At 33.9% G+C, this 14,325-nt stretch overlaps 1 protein-coding gene and 1 pseudogene across 1 annotated transcript; both read right to left on the bottom strand.

Annotated features, from left to right (window-relative positions):
* Positions 1 to 416: 416 nt before the first annotated feature.
* On the bottom strand, positions 417 to 1,876 carry LOC106310596 (annotated as a pseudogene).
* A 10,363-nt stretch (positions 1,877 to 12,239) lies between these two features.
* Positions 12,240 to 14,049, bottom strand: LOC106312415 (transcription factor MYB51-like). The gene is made up of 3 exons (XM_013749931.1): positions 13,584 to 14,049; positions 13,340 to 13,469; positions 12,240 to 13,163 (listed from the first exon to the last, which is right to left on the bottom strand). Exons 1-3 carry the CDS (start codon positions 13,717 to 13,719, stop codon positions 12,467 to 12,469), a joined length of 963 nt encoding a protein of 320 aa, XP_013605385.1. The 5' UTR covers positions 13,720 to 14,049; the 3' UTR covers positions 12,240 to 12,466.
* Between the last annotated feature and the right edge of the window lie 276 nt (positions 14,050 to 14,325).

Here is a 14,325-nt window from a genome sequence, read left to right on the forward strand (position 1 = left end):
TTTTGTTATCAGTAATTTAAATTTTTTCTATAAAAGATACAAATGATTAAAAAAAAACTATATGAGTAGAAATCATCATTTAATTGACATTAATATTAAAAATATACTAAAATATATTATCTAAGTTAGTATCATTTAAATTTAATAACATATCCTATCAAATATAAAAAAAAAAAATATTTTTTGGATTAATAAAATTGATTTATATGTTTGCACCAATTTAATTATATATTTAATAGTTACTTACTTTTAATTATTTAATATATATTTATTATTTCATAATATGTAAAAATATTTAATACATAAAATAATTTATATATATAATGTTGCCTAGTGATTATAAGAGAAGAAAACAGTCTTTAGATACTATCTGAATCTGACGAGCTTTCTGAGATCTACAAAAAGAATCTTCAAAGTGTATAAGAAATCAATAATCTTTTGCCTCTAAGCTGTGACACAATCTTGTAAATAAGGATGGCTCGAGTTCAAATATCTTAACCAGAAAGGTTTATACCCACCAATACCCAGCTTTAGCCAAGGCTTCATGTTCCCATTATAGTGAATCACAGCCGTGGTTTCAATCAAACGGTTATCAATGTTCACATCATAACCTAAACCTAAGACATGCCATCTTCTGTCTAGAGGCTCAGTGAGGCCATAGAAAGCTAATAGACCTGGAGGAAGAGTCCCCAGTTTCCAAAGCGTTCGCTCTATGTTCTGCTCTTGCCAGTAACGGTACCGACCAGTCACATTCGCTTTCCTCCAAGCGATCAAGTCGAAAACGTTCATTCCAAAAGCCCATCCACATGCTTGCGCGTCGAACTTAGCTTGGATGTGAACAGTGGCTGCGTGTGCCCGCTCTTCAAGTGATTGGATGTGAGATTTCATAGTCATCATTGACGTGGCTATGTCGTAATGTGCGTCTTGCGCCTTGTAGATAAGAGTTGATAGAGCAGTGACAATGGGTTTGGCTTCGTCTAGTGAAATGGGTTGACCTTTCATTGCTGCTTTGGAGAGGAGAAGCTGACAGCTTCTGATCTTAGAACTTAATTCCCAAGCTAGATGAAGATCGTTGTGCTCTTTGGCTATAAAGACGTAAGCCTTGGCAAGCGGCATTTGCTCCGTTAACTGCCTAGAGAAGGAGGAAGCGCTTGTTACCTACCTCTTCAGTGAAGTTTAAACGGGGAGGAGATACGGTCTCAGTGTAGTGTCTCTCTCCTATCAAAGAAAAAAACATTAAAAAGGGGAAACAAAAACATTAAAATGAATCATGGTTCATGAACACTCATCCAATTAGAAATGTAAGAGATTATATTATACATCGGATAGAAGAAATGCTCTGTTTTTATGCTCTGTTTTTACAAAATTCAAGTGGGTTCACCAATTTTTTGTTCAGCACAACGAGAAAAGATCCAGACTTTTTCACGAGGGATGATCAGCAGAGCAAAACCCATATCTAAAAAAAAATCAATCCATGGAGGAAAATTTTAAAAAGGCATAAAAATTAGCAATGAATAAAGAGAGAAAATGCATACAAGTATCAGATGAGATGGATCTTCTTGTTGATGATAATGATGTTGATGATGCTGAACGATGAAGAGAAGGAACCCAGCGAGAGAGAAAGAAGTCAAGGAGAAGCCATACCCAAGTCGACAATCTCCTTCTAGCAGCAGACCGCCGGTGATCCCCCGGCCGCCGCCTCATCTTTCGCTACTCCACGGTTGTTCGGATTTTAACACTAAGCCCAGATTCGAGCCAGTAAAGCCCAATAAGCTCGAACGAAAAGTCAGCCGACAGAGGAAGAATCTGAGATTGAGGAAGTGAAGAGTTTGAGATTGTGATCCGCAGAGCCCTTTCGCGTTTCTCTTTTTTTTTTTTTTTTGAGTGCATCGAATATGATTTTTGTTCGCTCTCAAATTTGATTGGCTCTACTAAAATAGTTACTGTAAGGTAGTTTTTTTAACCTGTTTATCAATGCTGTGAACTTTTTCTTCATTTCTTCCAAATTAAACCTCCGAAATATTTTAGCTACAAATGAGATCGGAAGTGTATAAAATATCTATCAAAGCCCCCCTGATATAGAGTCAGATAGAGTTATGTTTGTCCACGAACATAAAATACAGAATGTAGCTATAGCTAAGCTAGGCCCTAGCTCTGGTTGAAATAGAGATTGCTTCATATACTATGTCTATCACAATTTTTTTAGAATTTCATGTTACATAAAAAAGAGCGAGATGTAACAAAAAATATATTTTCCATACTTCAGAAAAGGCCAATTATAATTTTTTTTGGCCAACTGAGTTTTCATTGATTACCTTGTTTAAAATACATGAATTGAATACTAGTGCCGGCGGAACATATAAGCTTCCCGGGAACAACAGCCTAAAAACAGATCACTAACGACCAACTTAAATATTAAGCTACGGACTGAAATCATTCGACTAAACCATGACCTATCAAAACATAAAAGAAACATGCTTGATTATCTTACAATAGTCAGATGTCTTGCCATGCACAAGGCAAGGGAGCATGAACCATAGAAGTTCTTCATGAAGAGCAGGAACCTTCAAATTTATAGGCCAATTACAATTTAGATCCTACAAATTATAGTCTTTTTTTTTTAACAAATTGATAGTCATATCTTAAAATTCTCAACAAAAAGGCATGTCTTTCCCAGCTCTATCTAGGCTTCTAAACGGGTGGTTTGGGATGGAAACAAATGGGCCATTAGATTTTTATGCCCTTTCTCATAAACTTGCAACTCGAACTTTGGGCTTTTCTTCCCAAATAAGGAATCAAAATGGCCTATGTGGAGAAAGAACTGATGTTTTACTGAGAAGTGGCAACATGATTTCATTTCCATTATCTAGGCCTGGGATTTTTATCCATAACCGAATACCCGAACCGGAACCGACCCGAAATGGACCGGTTCGGTTCGGTTTCGGTTCTAGGCAATTTATCCGATGGGTATTAGTGTTAATTATCCATGGGTATCGGTTCGGTTCCGGTTTTTACCCGAAACCGAACGGGTACCCGTTTAACCCGAATTCTATGCTTAAAAAACATAGATTTGTATCTTTCGAGGGTTGAACCCGGGTTGGATAGGCAAAGCAACAACTGCAATACCACTAGACTAGTTCAACTTCGTTGTATTTAATACATATTACTAATATATATACGATTTCTATTAACTTTTTTTTAAAAAATAAAATAAATAAATAAAAAACTGGTATATAATTATTTTATTTTGTAAATATTTATATAATTCACATAAGAAACGGGTACCCGGAACCGACCCGAAACCGGTAGTACCCGATCCGAAACCCGAACCGAAATTTACTAAGTACCCATTGGGTATAGAATTCATTTATCCGAAAAACCCGGACCCGATCAGATCTTATCCGAACCCGAACCGAATATCCGAAGTCCCAGCCCTACCATTATCCATGATCTGTTCCACTATTGTAGATGTCGTTCAGAAAACCCTTTCCCAAAAAAAAAAACAACAAAAAGTTGCCTAAATATTAGTGGAGTTACATTTTTAATGATTGTTAGAATTAAAAAGTCTATTATTATTATTTTATAGATTTTCATAATTCAAAAAATAGATTTTAATGATTCTATAAATCTATTAAAATTAGTATTAGTAGAAGTTGTATTCTTAACAATTTAACTCATAAAACAAGATTTTAAGAATACTACATATATAAATATATATATATATAAATATAAATATAAATTTATTTTCTTAGATTTTCACAATATTTAAAATTCTTTTCAACTTTTTTCAAATTCAACAAATCTCTTGACTTTTAAAATCAATCAACTCTATATTATTTTTATGTCCACTAACACTTCTGAAGTGTTAATTTACCTACTAAAATATCACATGTTTCAACTCACGATCCATCTGAAAGAACTGGTTAAAGAGTTCAATTATTTTTACGATATTCAATCTTTTATTTTATTATTTTAACCATAAAGGACTAACAAGTGATAACTCTAATATTATCTACTTTTTAATCACTAAGTTTTTTCTATCTTATCTTGTTTTGGCATTTTTCTAAACGATATTTATAACTCTGATTAATCTGTCAATCATTTATATTAGTTATAGTTAACTAACATCGACACAAAAATAAATTGAAATCAATTATTGTAATTGATGTTAAATCAGTAAATCACATATATGCATGTAATTTGCCAATAGGTAGTTTAGCTTAGTGAGTTGTCAAAACAAATTAAAGTGACGTTTCTTTTCACACTTTATACCAATTGAATTTGATGCTACATTTTTATTTTTATTGTTTTTGTGGTGAAGCGAACCCCCACAGCTTTAAATTTTTAATCATCGCCAGAAATGTTGTACTTTAAACGGATATTTAATTTATGTGTAGCAAGTGAAAAAAGTTGGAGAAAATAGAAACACTTTGTTCAGACGAAGCCACCAATTGGATGGCGACTGCACCTTTTCATCAGATCGCATATTCTAACAGCGACGACTTTTCAATGCAATCTGAAATAGAATAATCGTAATTTAGTTTATATTGTGCTCTCTTTATCGTGGAATAATCATAGATTATTGGAAATTTGAAAGAAGATATAACATATGTGAATTTAAGTATCAGCCACTCAGGTTTGTAGAAAATCATTCGGACGTTAGATGTCCGACAATAGGCTGCATACTACGTACCTGAATATCCTATTAACATTTGCTATCTTGTATCAAAATTTAGCAAAAAAAAAACATTTGCTATCTTTTTATAATGTTTATTACGTAGGTGGATTGTCTTATGATGATATTTTTCACCTCATGCAGGGGAGATGAATCATATTAAAGGTGTGAAGTGAATCTACCAGCAACGACACTCTTATCAGTGTGTGCATACAAAAGCATCTGCATGGAATTTAATCCATCCAATAAAAATTTGTTACATATTAAAAACTTTATTAGCTTTTTAAAAGTTTAAACATGTAAATGCTTTGTTTAGAATTTTTTTGTAAACACATTTATAAGCCCATTTTTGTTTGGAAGATAAATATAAAATTTGGTACTTCAATTAGCAGATAAATAAGCAATTGCATTGCGAGATTTCTTAATCATCTTTGACATATATTTTAATTCATTAAAAATAGTATTTCTTAGACATGAAAAATATATGCTATATTCAACTGTTTCAAATTCTTGGTGTAACGTCATAAAAACAGCAATCATTATTAAAAGCAATGCCCTTTATAAAAAACATTTTTTTTTTTTAAACCTGGGGGTATCTCGGACCTATGGAAGGGTCCAGACTAATCCCCAAGGGGAAGTGCAGTCCACGGATAGACCCTCTCTCCGGGTATGCAAATGGGTCCTAAAACATGGACTCATATCCGTGTGGGGTGTCCCAAGACATCATGAGGTAGTTCCTTCCGGCAGGGTTCGAACTCGCAATCTGGGTGCAGGAAGGAGCCCGTCCTTACCATTGGGCCATAATGTTCTAGACAAATAAAAAAAACATTATTAAAAGCAGTAATTGTTAAACTGGATGTTTTTCTTATATAAATCATAAACTATAAATCATACCTTTTTTAAAAAAAGGCTACTATAAATCATAAGTTGAGAAAAAAGAAAGATAGAAGTGATAAAATACAAACAAACCTTAACTTCTAATGAATTCTGATGTACATATGTAATACAATAAAATTATACCCCGCTCATGATGAGAGAAGGAAACCCTAATCTTAATAGGGGAAGGAAACGCTAACTCCTCCTGGAAAGTGACTAATACATTAAAAATAGATATAGAAATCAAAGAAAAACAGAAGAAAAAAAAACTAGAAACTGCAAGCGATTCCCAAACCAAAAACGAGAAAACATTAAAGACAGTTTGCCATTCAATCATGCAACATCTATCTATCTATCTATAATAATAAAACAGATTTCTCTCTCTTCTCCTGCTGTCACATCATCAGTGAGCATATGGCATATTCTGCCAGGTGGCTTTTCCTTTGAAATTTTTTGTCTTCGTCTTCTCCGTTGCTCACTTTTGCTGCGCCTATAAATGTTCCTCTTGCGAACGTTACTGCTTTTAATTGAATCAGACTTAAAGTGATTACATTAACTTCCTCAGGTCATTTAACCCACTACATCGACTTCAAAAACCCCTCTCTACCACTGATTTGATAATCTCTAATTCCTGATACTATAAATAAGTAGTGAAGCCCTCTCCAAATCGCACTGCTTCATCATATTCATTTTATTGTTTGGTTACAAACTTTGATTGCGACAATGGTTTATCTCTCCGATATTCTTTTCCGATTTTAACTTCGGCCGTGTTCTTCAGCAGTGGTTACTAGGCATCTCCGTTATTGAGAGGCACGCAACATCGGGGAAACCTTAATTAAGGGGTTGACATGCGATTCCTTGATGAAAAGGTATGTTCCCTCAGTTTCCTTCGCATATCTCTTTGTATTCTTAGATGTTCACCCTACTTAACTTGGCACCGTTGTCCATGTCTCTGCCTCTTTACTAGGCACTTCTCCAAGGTTCATAACTGTCCACCGTCTGAATACGTTCAAACATCTCCTGAAAAAGGTCTTGATGTCACCAGAAGCAACTACCTCTTCAAGCTTACAGATTCATTTGTAGTTATTTGATTCACTAACTTCACTAAGTTTGTTGAACTGACGGTGGGACCATCTCCAATACTGACAGAGCTCTTTACGTTCCGCAGTGTGTTCAAATAATGGCTTTGTCAAATACAAACACTGAGTTGCCCGGTATGTTTCATTACTTGCATTCCTGCGATTCGTTTTTAGAGTTAAAATAACCACGTCCATCTAATTTACTCTTGCAGACATCATAGGGGAGGTTATCCTCATCAAGACTACTTCCACTGACCTTTCCCAAATAACTCAGCGAATTATGTCGTCAAACATTCATATTAATGGGTACATCCACTGTCTCAGAACTACTAAGCACTTTTCAAATTATTTACAATGGTTTTCGATAATATAATGTTAATATTAAACAATCCTCATCTGCATACGTTCATCTATCCGATCTATTTAAGTTGGGGTTTTCTTTTCAGGTCTGCAACTGTCTATCTCAGTGTTTTTATGTCCAGGTGAGCTGACTTCACCAGAAGTTAGACATGTTGGTTGGGTGTGGAGCCAAAGGTCATTCTTGCCACAAACATTAATCCTAAATTTCTTGGAGGTCAGTACCTTCTCCCCTCCATCTCTGTTTGAAACATGCGGCTGTAAAAATAGCCTCATACTAACGAAGCTATACATGTAAAAATAGTCACATTCAGGTTAGGTAGGTGGGGAGAAAATGATCTTCAAGCTCAAAACCAATAAAATTTGCAAGTTTAACGACTTAACGGTGGAGGTACATGCTCCAAAGGTTTTACAAAAATGGTGGCGTGAAGAAACTCGAGTCTCTAACGGTGTCGGAGCTAAACGCATACGTCGTCAATTTTCCTCCGCATGTACAATCCCTTCATGCTACCTTCTCTTTATATGTCACAAAAACTAACGGATTACTGAATAGCTTCATCTCATACCGACAATTAAGTTTCTCTGCAAGCGCAAAGTTGATGGCATAAAAACCATTAATAGATCATGTTTCTGGCTACATGTGTGTCTTACATGTGCTCTGATGGTGGGAAACTATTTGCAAATTACAACTCACACTAATACCACATGTGGTGCAGGACCAGTGATCCACTCGCCTCCACTAAATGAAATCACAACAGCTGCACAAGCTATTGTAGGCGAGAGCTCAGTAACAGAACCACATGTTGCAGTGGCGGAGTAGGCATTTAATAAACCACGAGAGGCTAGCTGCTTTAGTAACATATATGAAGAGTTTCCTGCATTTTATGAAGTTTGATTTGGGTTGTCTTTTTTTTAGCAATATTGATTTTAATTTTTTTTTCTTTGTACCGACATTTGATTTACATTTTTGTCTGCAATTTATTTAACCAATAAAAGCATATGTTCACCTCATCAGAGAGCTACTGAAGCTTGGATTCCGAGTTAGAGCTGGAGTTGGAAGTGCTCAGAGAGCAGTTAGTATTGTACAAGTATGAGTTTGCATTTAAAACTCAATATTTTGTTATAGACATCCTTCTGAATGTTGTTTATTCGTCAGTAAGTCTGTAATATTTCTCTTTTGTTTTTGAAGCTTGTTTTGGGGAATTCTTTGTTGGAAGAGAAAAGAAGAAGCCTTGATTGCAAGCTCTCTCAATTACGCAGTGAGTGACTCATTCACAAAGTATCTTTAAACACCAAACTTACATATATTCACATACTCTTTTGATTGTATCATACCTTAGGACTATGTCTTTGCATCTCATGTCATCGGATAGTTAAAGGCCTGGAGGATTGGAGAGGTCCACTGATGCATTCAAGGAAACTCATAATCTCACTCAGGCTCTAGACGATACATTGTTTGGTGGCTGCAGTAAAAGAGGTAAACATCATTCCGTACTGAGCATGTCACTGAAGAATCAACAACTCCCAAGGAGGATGAAGCACCTACCAAATCCAAGGAAGTATATGCCATAGAGGTTCCTAGCGCTTTGGAGTTCCTATTGGTATCATCACAGTTGAATCTTAGTTCCTGAAACCACCAACCTCACCAACTCCTGCATCAACCAATCCCATGGAAACATCAATATCTGCAGAAGAAAACTTAGAGTTAGCTGGAGGAAATTAAGTGCTTAAAACAGTTGATGGTAGTGTGTAAGTATCTTAAAACCAGATTTAATAGTGTGTATAGCTTGAAATAGTGATGGTAGAGCCCAAATACAACTGAGATGAATGCTAAAAATTGAAATAGTAATTTCATGATTCATATTTGACGGAAAATAAAAACTCAATTATATAACAGTGTAAAATGATAAACAAAACAAATATCATCTTTCCCAGCGAAAATAAGAATACTCTTAAAAGCCCACAATTCTTTTTTAAAATATAATAAATCATTTTTAAAAGGTGATGACCTAAGAGGAAACGTGGTGCTGTGGTGATCAAGCCAATGAATCCCTAATAAATTATTCCAAGCCTTAAAGTAGCCAAAATCTTATGGTTTTGGGCACATGCTAAGAAAGGAAGCTAATATGTCATTTCTTTCCCAATCCAGGTCCTAAGTTCTCTCGCTGCTCTACGTAGCTTCTATCCAGAGTACTTTCGCTTGTGTTGTCTACATGGTCATCCACTCATCTTTCTTGAGCCATTAGAGTACTCTTTCTCGAGGGACTATGAGTAGGCTTACTTACGGATAAAGAAACAAGTTTGAGATCGTTTAAATGTTTACTAAGCCAACATCATTTTATGGTATTATTCTAAGTTTCATCAACCAAAAAGGTTTTTCGGGAATATGCAAAAAAAAAAAAACATTTTTTCAGTCATACAATTTCATTGACAACACATCAAACTTCTACTACAATGGTCTTTCGCCAATAATCTTCTGTCAAACAAAATTTTTTACACCCAAAAGCATTCACTCACTCATTATATCCAGATGATAGCCAAACAAACAAAAATGGATTACAACAAATAGTTTCACTCAGTTAACAAGTAGATCATAAGTAGCAATTAGTTATTGTAATAATATTAAAATCTGATACTCTTAGAAAAAAAAATTTGTTATTCCTACTTTAGATTTTATTCAACTATATCAATTGAAATAGAAATCATTATAGAAAAATATAAACCATTAATTTTTTCTTAATATTCTAATTTAATAATTTGAGTTCTTCAAAAAAAAAATATTAGTAGTCTTTTCAACTCAAACCAATAAAATTAAATAAAACTTACAATATCATCTTAGAATAAAAACATATTATATTTATTATTTTTTAATATAAAGTAACTTTTCAAATGTTTTATAAAATTAAAATACATTTTAATATAAAGTAATTTTAGTGTAAATTCGGACGGACCAACCACTAGTATATATATAATGTATACATCTTGGTCGCTAGTCCGAGTTGGACAGGGAAACAGCACGAGCATCTCTTGGGAGCATATTTCAATATCTCTAGCATTCTTTATTTAATTTTTTTTTTGAAAAAAAAAATTTCTTTATTTAATTATTGTTTTTCACCTCTATATGCTTTGAAGTTTTTTTTTTTATGCTTTGAAGTTTGAACAAAGGAAGGAATAATATCAAGTGAAAGGAGCCAACCTTGAAAGTTTCTATGGTTTGGTAAATAAAATAACTTGCATACTATTTGTTTATAACTTGTTTGGTGGCATTATCACTGTTACATATGATCAGTCCTTTGAAATGTCAAGAGTCGGACGCAAGAATGTGTCACTAGCATAGAGTGCCAACAGGCAACATCCACGACCGGTAATGACTTGTGACGACCCACCAGTCCACCACACATATATCTTGCATTTTCTAATTAAAATCCAATTATCAGATAAAAGTTGAGAATTAAAGAAGAAATAAGAAAATTAGATGGGCCGGTTGATTACGTAGTGTACATGATCTTAAAATACACCTTGATGATACAACTTGATGAATATATTTACTATATCGTTCATTCGCGGAAGCAAACCTCGTTACGATTAGATTTTGGACTTGAAAAGTAGTATAATTTTTTGCATATATTAAATAATTGTTTGTGCAGCTTTCCAGTAATCTGCGTCCAAAAGTTTTTTGGTTATTTTAAGAGGAATGAGTCGACGTCAAGAAACAAACGAATATGCGAATTATTACTTGAAATAATTCCAATAAAATGTTAAATGTGGTATGTGGGAAGAAATAATCAGACATGGAAGCAGGAACGTGCCTGACTTTTGACCACTGAATAAGCATACTAAACCACTGAATTAACAATCATTATTGTCAAATTAGCCCTTTAAAATATTTATAAATACATTGGCCCCAAGCATATGCTTGACCAGCTTGTGCTCACGGTCCTGCGTGCAAGTCAGAAAATGAGACAACACGCGTTATAAGGCTTAGAAACGGAAAAGAAAACGGAATAAAAACATATTCTAAGTTGGGTTTAGTTTAGCTTTATCCAGATCTACACATTATGATTTATGAAATAGCTGATAACTATTTTTCAAATAAATCCGCTTTATAGAAGATTTGTGCTTATGATAAATAATGAAATAAACGTTAGATAATTCTACGTATAGAAATATTAAAAAGTTCCTACATATTTATAATATACTTTTTGACAAATTATTATTATTTTTTTTAACAAACTTTTTGACAAATTATCGTTTGTTAAGTTCATCCTAAATCCTAATAGTTTCCACTGGACTTAGGAATTAAGAATAGTGGAAAGTGGGTCAAAAATTATCAAAACACTTTTTTGTTTGGCAGGTGGATAAGAAAAAAAGAATAAAAAACAATGAAAGATGTAGGGTTTCAAGATCAATATGTAATGTTTCCAATCACAAATTAGCACTCCTAGGTCATAATTACTGTTATTGCAGCTGAAACTAATTACTCCCTCCGTTTTATATTAAGTGTCATTTTAGAGAATTTTTTTCGTTACAAAATAAGTGTCGTTTTCGATTTTCAATGCAAAATTTATTTTTCTATTGGTTGAAATATGGTTAGGTGTATAGGTAATAGTGTTTTTTTATAGGAAATGTACAAAATTAATTGTTTTCTTAATCCGTGTGACGAAACCTAAAACGACACTTATAATGAAACAGAGGAGAGGGAGTATAAAACTAACATTGGGCTCAAAGGGGCAAAGCCAAAAGCTAACATTTTCATCTAACTTGTTCTATTTGTTCTAACCAAAAATAAATATGGATATTTAAATCAGAATTTGCTGTAGTTCTTGTAACAAAAACTGTTCGCGAAGATGCTATTATAGTGTTTTAATTTCTAGTCTCACTTTGTAATAGTTTGTATATAGAGAAAACACTATCCTGGAAAAGGAAATCAGTCAACTTGTTTTTTAAGATAATATTATTGAAACAAATCTCAGCTTTTACTTTTGTTTCTGCATGGTGCTTTCAGAAAGAATGTAATGAATAATGATAATGCATTATTTCTTCTTATCTTTAGTCTTGGAACGTTCAAAGAATGGTCGCTAGATTATTTAAGTTGTTTTAACACTCACAAGAAGTAAAATAATATTACTTATATTATAAACTTAGAATAGATCTCATGTTTGGATTGTTACAATTCGATATTCTATATTTTATTGGTACTTGTTCTGCATGTTCGCAACTAATTACGAATACTCATATAATACACTCGGTAAAACAATGTAATATTACTAACATCACCATATTTAACCACTACATACACGAAACACACTTGAGGCCAAACTTACAGAAAAGTAAAACAAAAAAAAGAAGGAAAAACACCAAAACGACACGCACATATGACAACACAAGCTACATGCATGGTTCAACATCACTTATCAACATAATCATCTATCACAGGATCATATTGAAATGATCATGTGGGGTTTATCAGAAGATTCACTCATGCAAAATAGTTGTCAATATCTTCAAAACTGTCTTGATGTTCATTGACGGGCATCATTTCTATGTTGTCCGTCTCATCCTCCTGAAGAAACCTCGTAAGCTCTTTCATGAACTCATTGTTCTCAGCACAAGATTCTTCCAACACCATGAAATCTTCATCATTCAGAAATGTTGAGAATTCGATATTATCCTCCTTATCCCAGTACATTAATCGATCGCTAATGGATGACTCAGAAAATGCGGACGGAGACGACGTAGCGTTACCGTTAGCGGTCATAAGAAGATTTGAGGTTGGTGTGAAGGAAGAGCTCGTTGACTTATCTGATTTGGAGTCAACGGTGACACTTGTAGTAACAGTAGTAGTGTTATTAGAAATAGTAGCATGTGGGCCACCACTACCGATAATTTCAGATAAAACACTCTGGTTGATTCTCTTTCCGAACCTATTAGCTACTCTGTTCAAGAATCTAGCCGACTTCTCCATCTTCTTGTTATGATCAAGATCATCATCACTCGTTATAATTGTCTGATTAATGTTTAGTTTCTCCGGAATATCCTGCAAATTTGCTGATATGCTTTTGTGAGTAACCGGATCAACACCTTTCTTGATCAAACGTTTTTTGATATGAGTGTTCCAGTAATTCTTGATTTCGTTATCGGTTCTTCCTGGTAATCCACGAGCTATTGCAGCCCATCTGATTAAAAAAACATAACATTACACAATATATTAGTCATGATCACATAATATATAACATTTGAATTTTCAAACCCAATATAATTTTGTATATAGTCAGTTTTTGGTTTGCTGAAAGTTAAATATGTTATTTTGATATATAAAATATATTATAAGGAAAATGAACAAGAGACTAACTTGTTGCCATGAAGGGCGTGGAGAGAGATGATAGAACGTTCTTCATCTTCAGTGAACTCTCCTCTTTTGATGTCAGGTCTTAGATAATTGGCCCATCTTAGTCTGCAACTTTTGCCACATCTCTTGAGTCCTATCCCATTTAAAAGAATGATTTTGTTAAAAAAATTATTGATCAATAATATGACCAAAAAAGTCCAAACATTGAATATTCAAAAATGGCAGAATAAAAAATAAAAATAAATACCAGCTTTTTCGGGGAGAGTTCGCCAGCCACCTTCACCGTGACGGTTAACGTAGGAGGTAAGCTTCTGATCTTCCTCGGGAGTCCATGCTCCTTTCTTTAACCCTAACTCAGCTCTGCAACATGGTGTCCGCACCATTCTTGATTCTTGATTTCTTGATTGTTCAAAGAATCAAAGGGGTTGGGTATAGAACAAAGATAAAATATTGAAAACCTGAGAGTTGAAACAAAGTGTGAAATGGGACTTATATATGATCATAGAGACTGAGCACATGATCTTTTGATTAAAGAATTTAGACATCGGTAGATTTTTCTTATAGACATCTTGCTCTTTTTGGATACTCGAGATCGTTTTATCATAGAACAAGAAGAACACAAAGATAGATAGACAGAAAGAGATCTCTACTTGTTTTGTTTCTTACCAAAAGAGAAATAGAGAGAGAGAACCTTTAATATTATTTCTAAGAGTTGTTTGTTTCACTTGCAAAGTGAGGAAGTTTGAGGAAGAGGCACCATCTTTATTTATGCGGTGCTTGTAGTACGTGTGGCTGCCTACAGCGACGTCATTTTTGTATGTGATTGACACATGGCTCATTTTGATTCCTTACGCAAGATGTTTCATTTGAAAACTGCTAACTTTTTTAGTGGAATTTTTCGAGATAGACGTCTAATCTTTTCTATAAGATAATTCAATTTCATTTTTCTATTGTCCTTTTATTTAATCTTTTGGTGCACAACAAATAAT

This window comes from Brassica oleracea, chromosome C8 (genome assembly GCF_000695525.1).
Source record: "Brassica oleracea var. oleracea cultivar TO1000 chromosome C8, BOL, whole genome shotgun sequence".
NCBI classification, from domain to species: domain Eukaryota; kingdom Viridiplantae; phylum Streptophyta; class Magnoliopsida; order Brassicales; family Brassicaceae; genus Brassica; species Brassica oleracea.

Coding starts and splice junctions, on each gene's coding strand:
- LOC106312415 (XM_013749931.1), bottom strand. CDS start 13,719: ATGGTGCGGACACCATGTTGCAGAGCTGAGTTAGGGTTAAAGAAAGGA. Junction 13,470..13,583: donor AACTCTCCCCGAAAAAGCTG/GTATTTATTTTT, acceptor TAAATGGGATAG/GACTCAAGAGATGTGGCAAA. Junction 13,164..13,339: donor CACGCCCTTCATGGCAACAA/GTTAGTCTCTTG, acceptor TTTTTTAATCAG/ATGGGCTGCAATAGCTCGTG.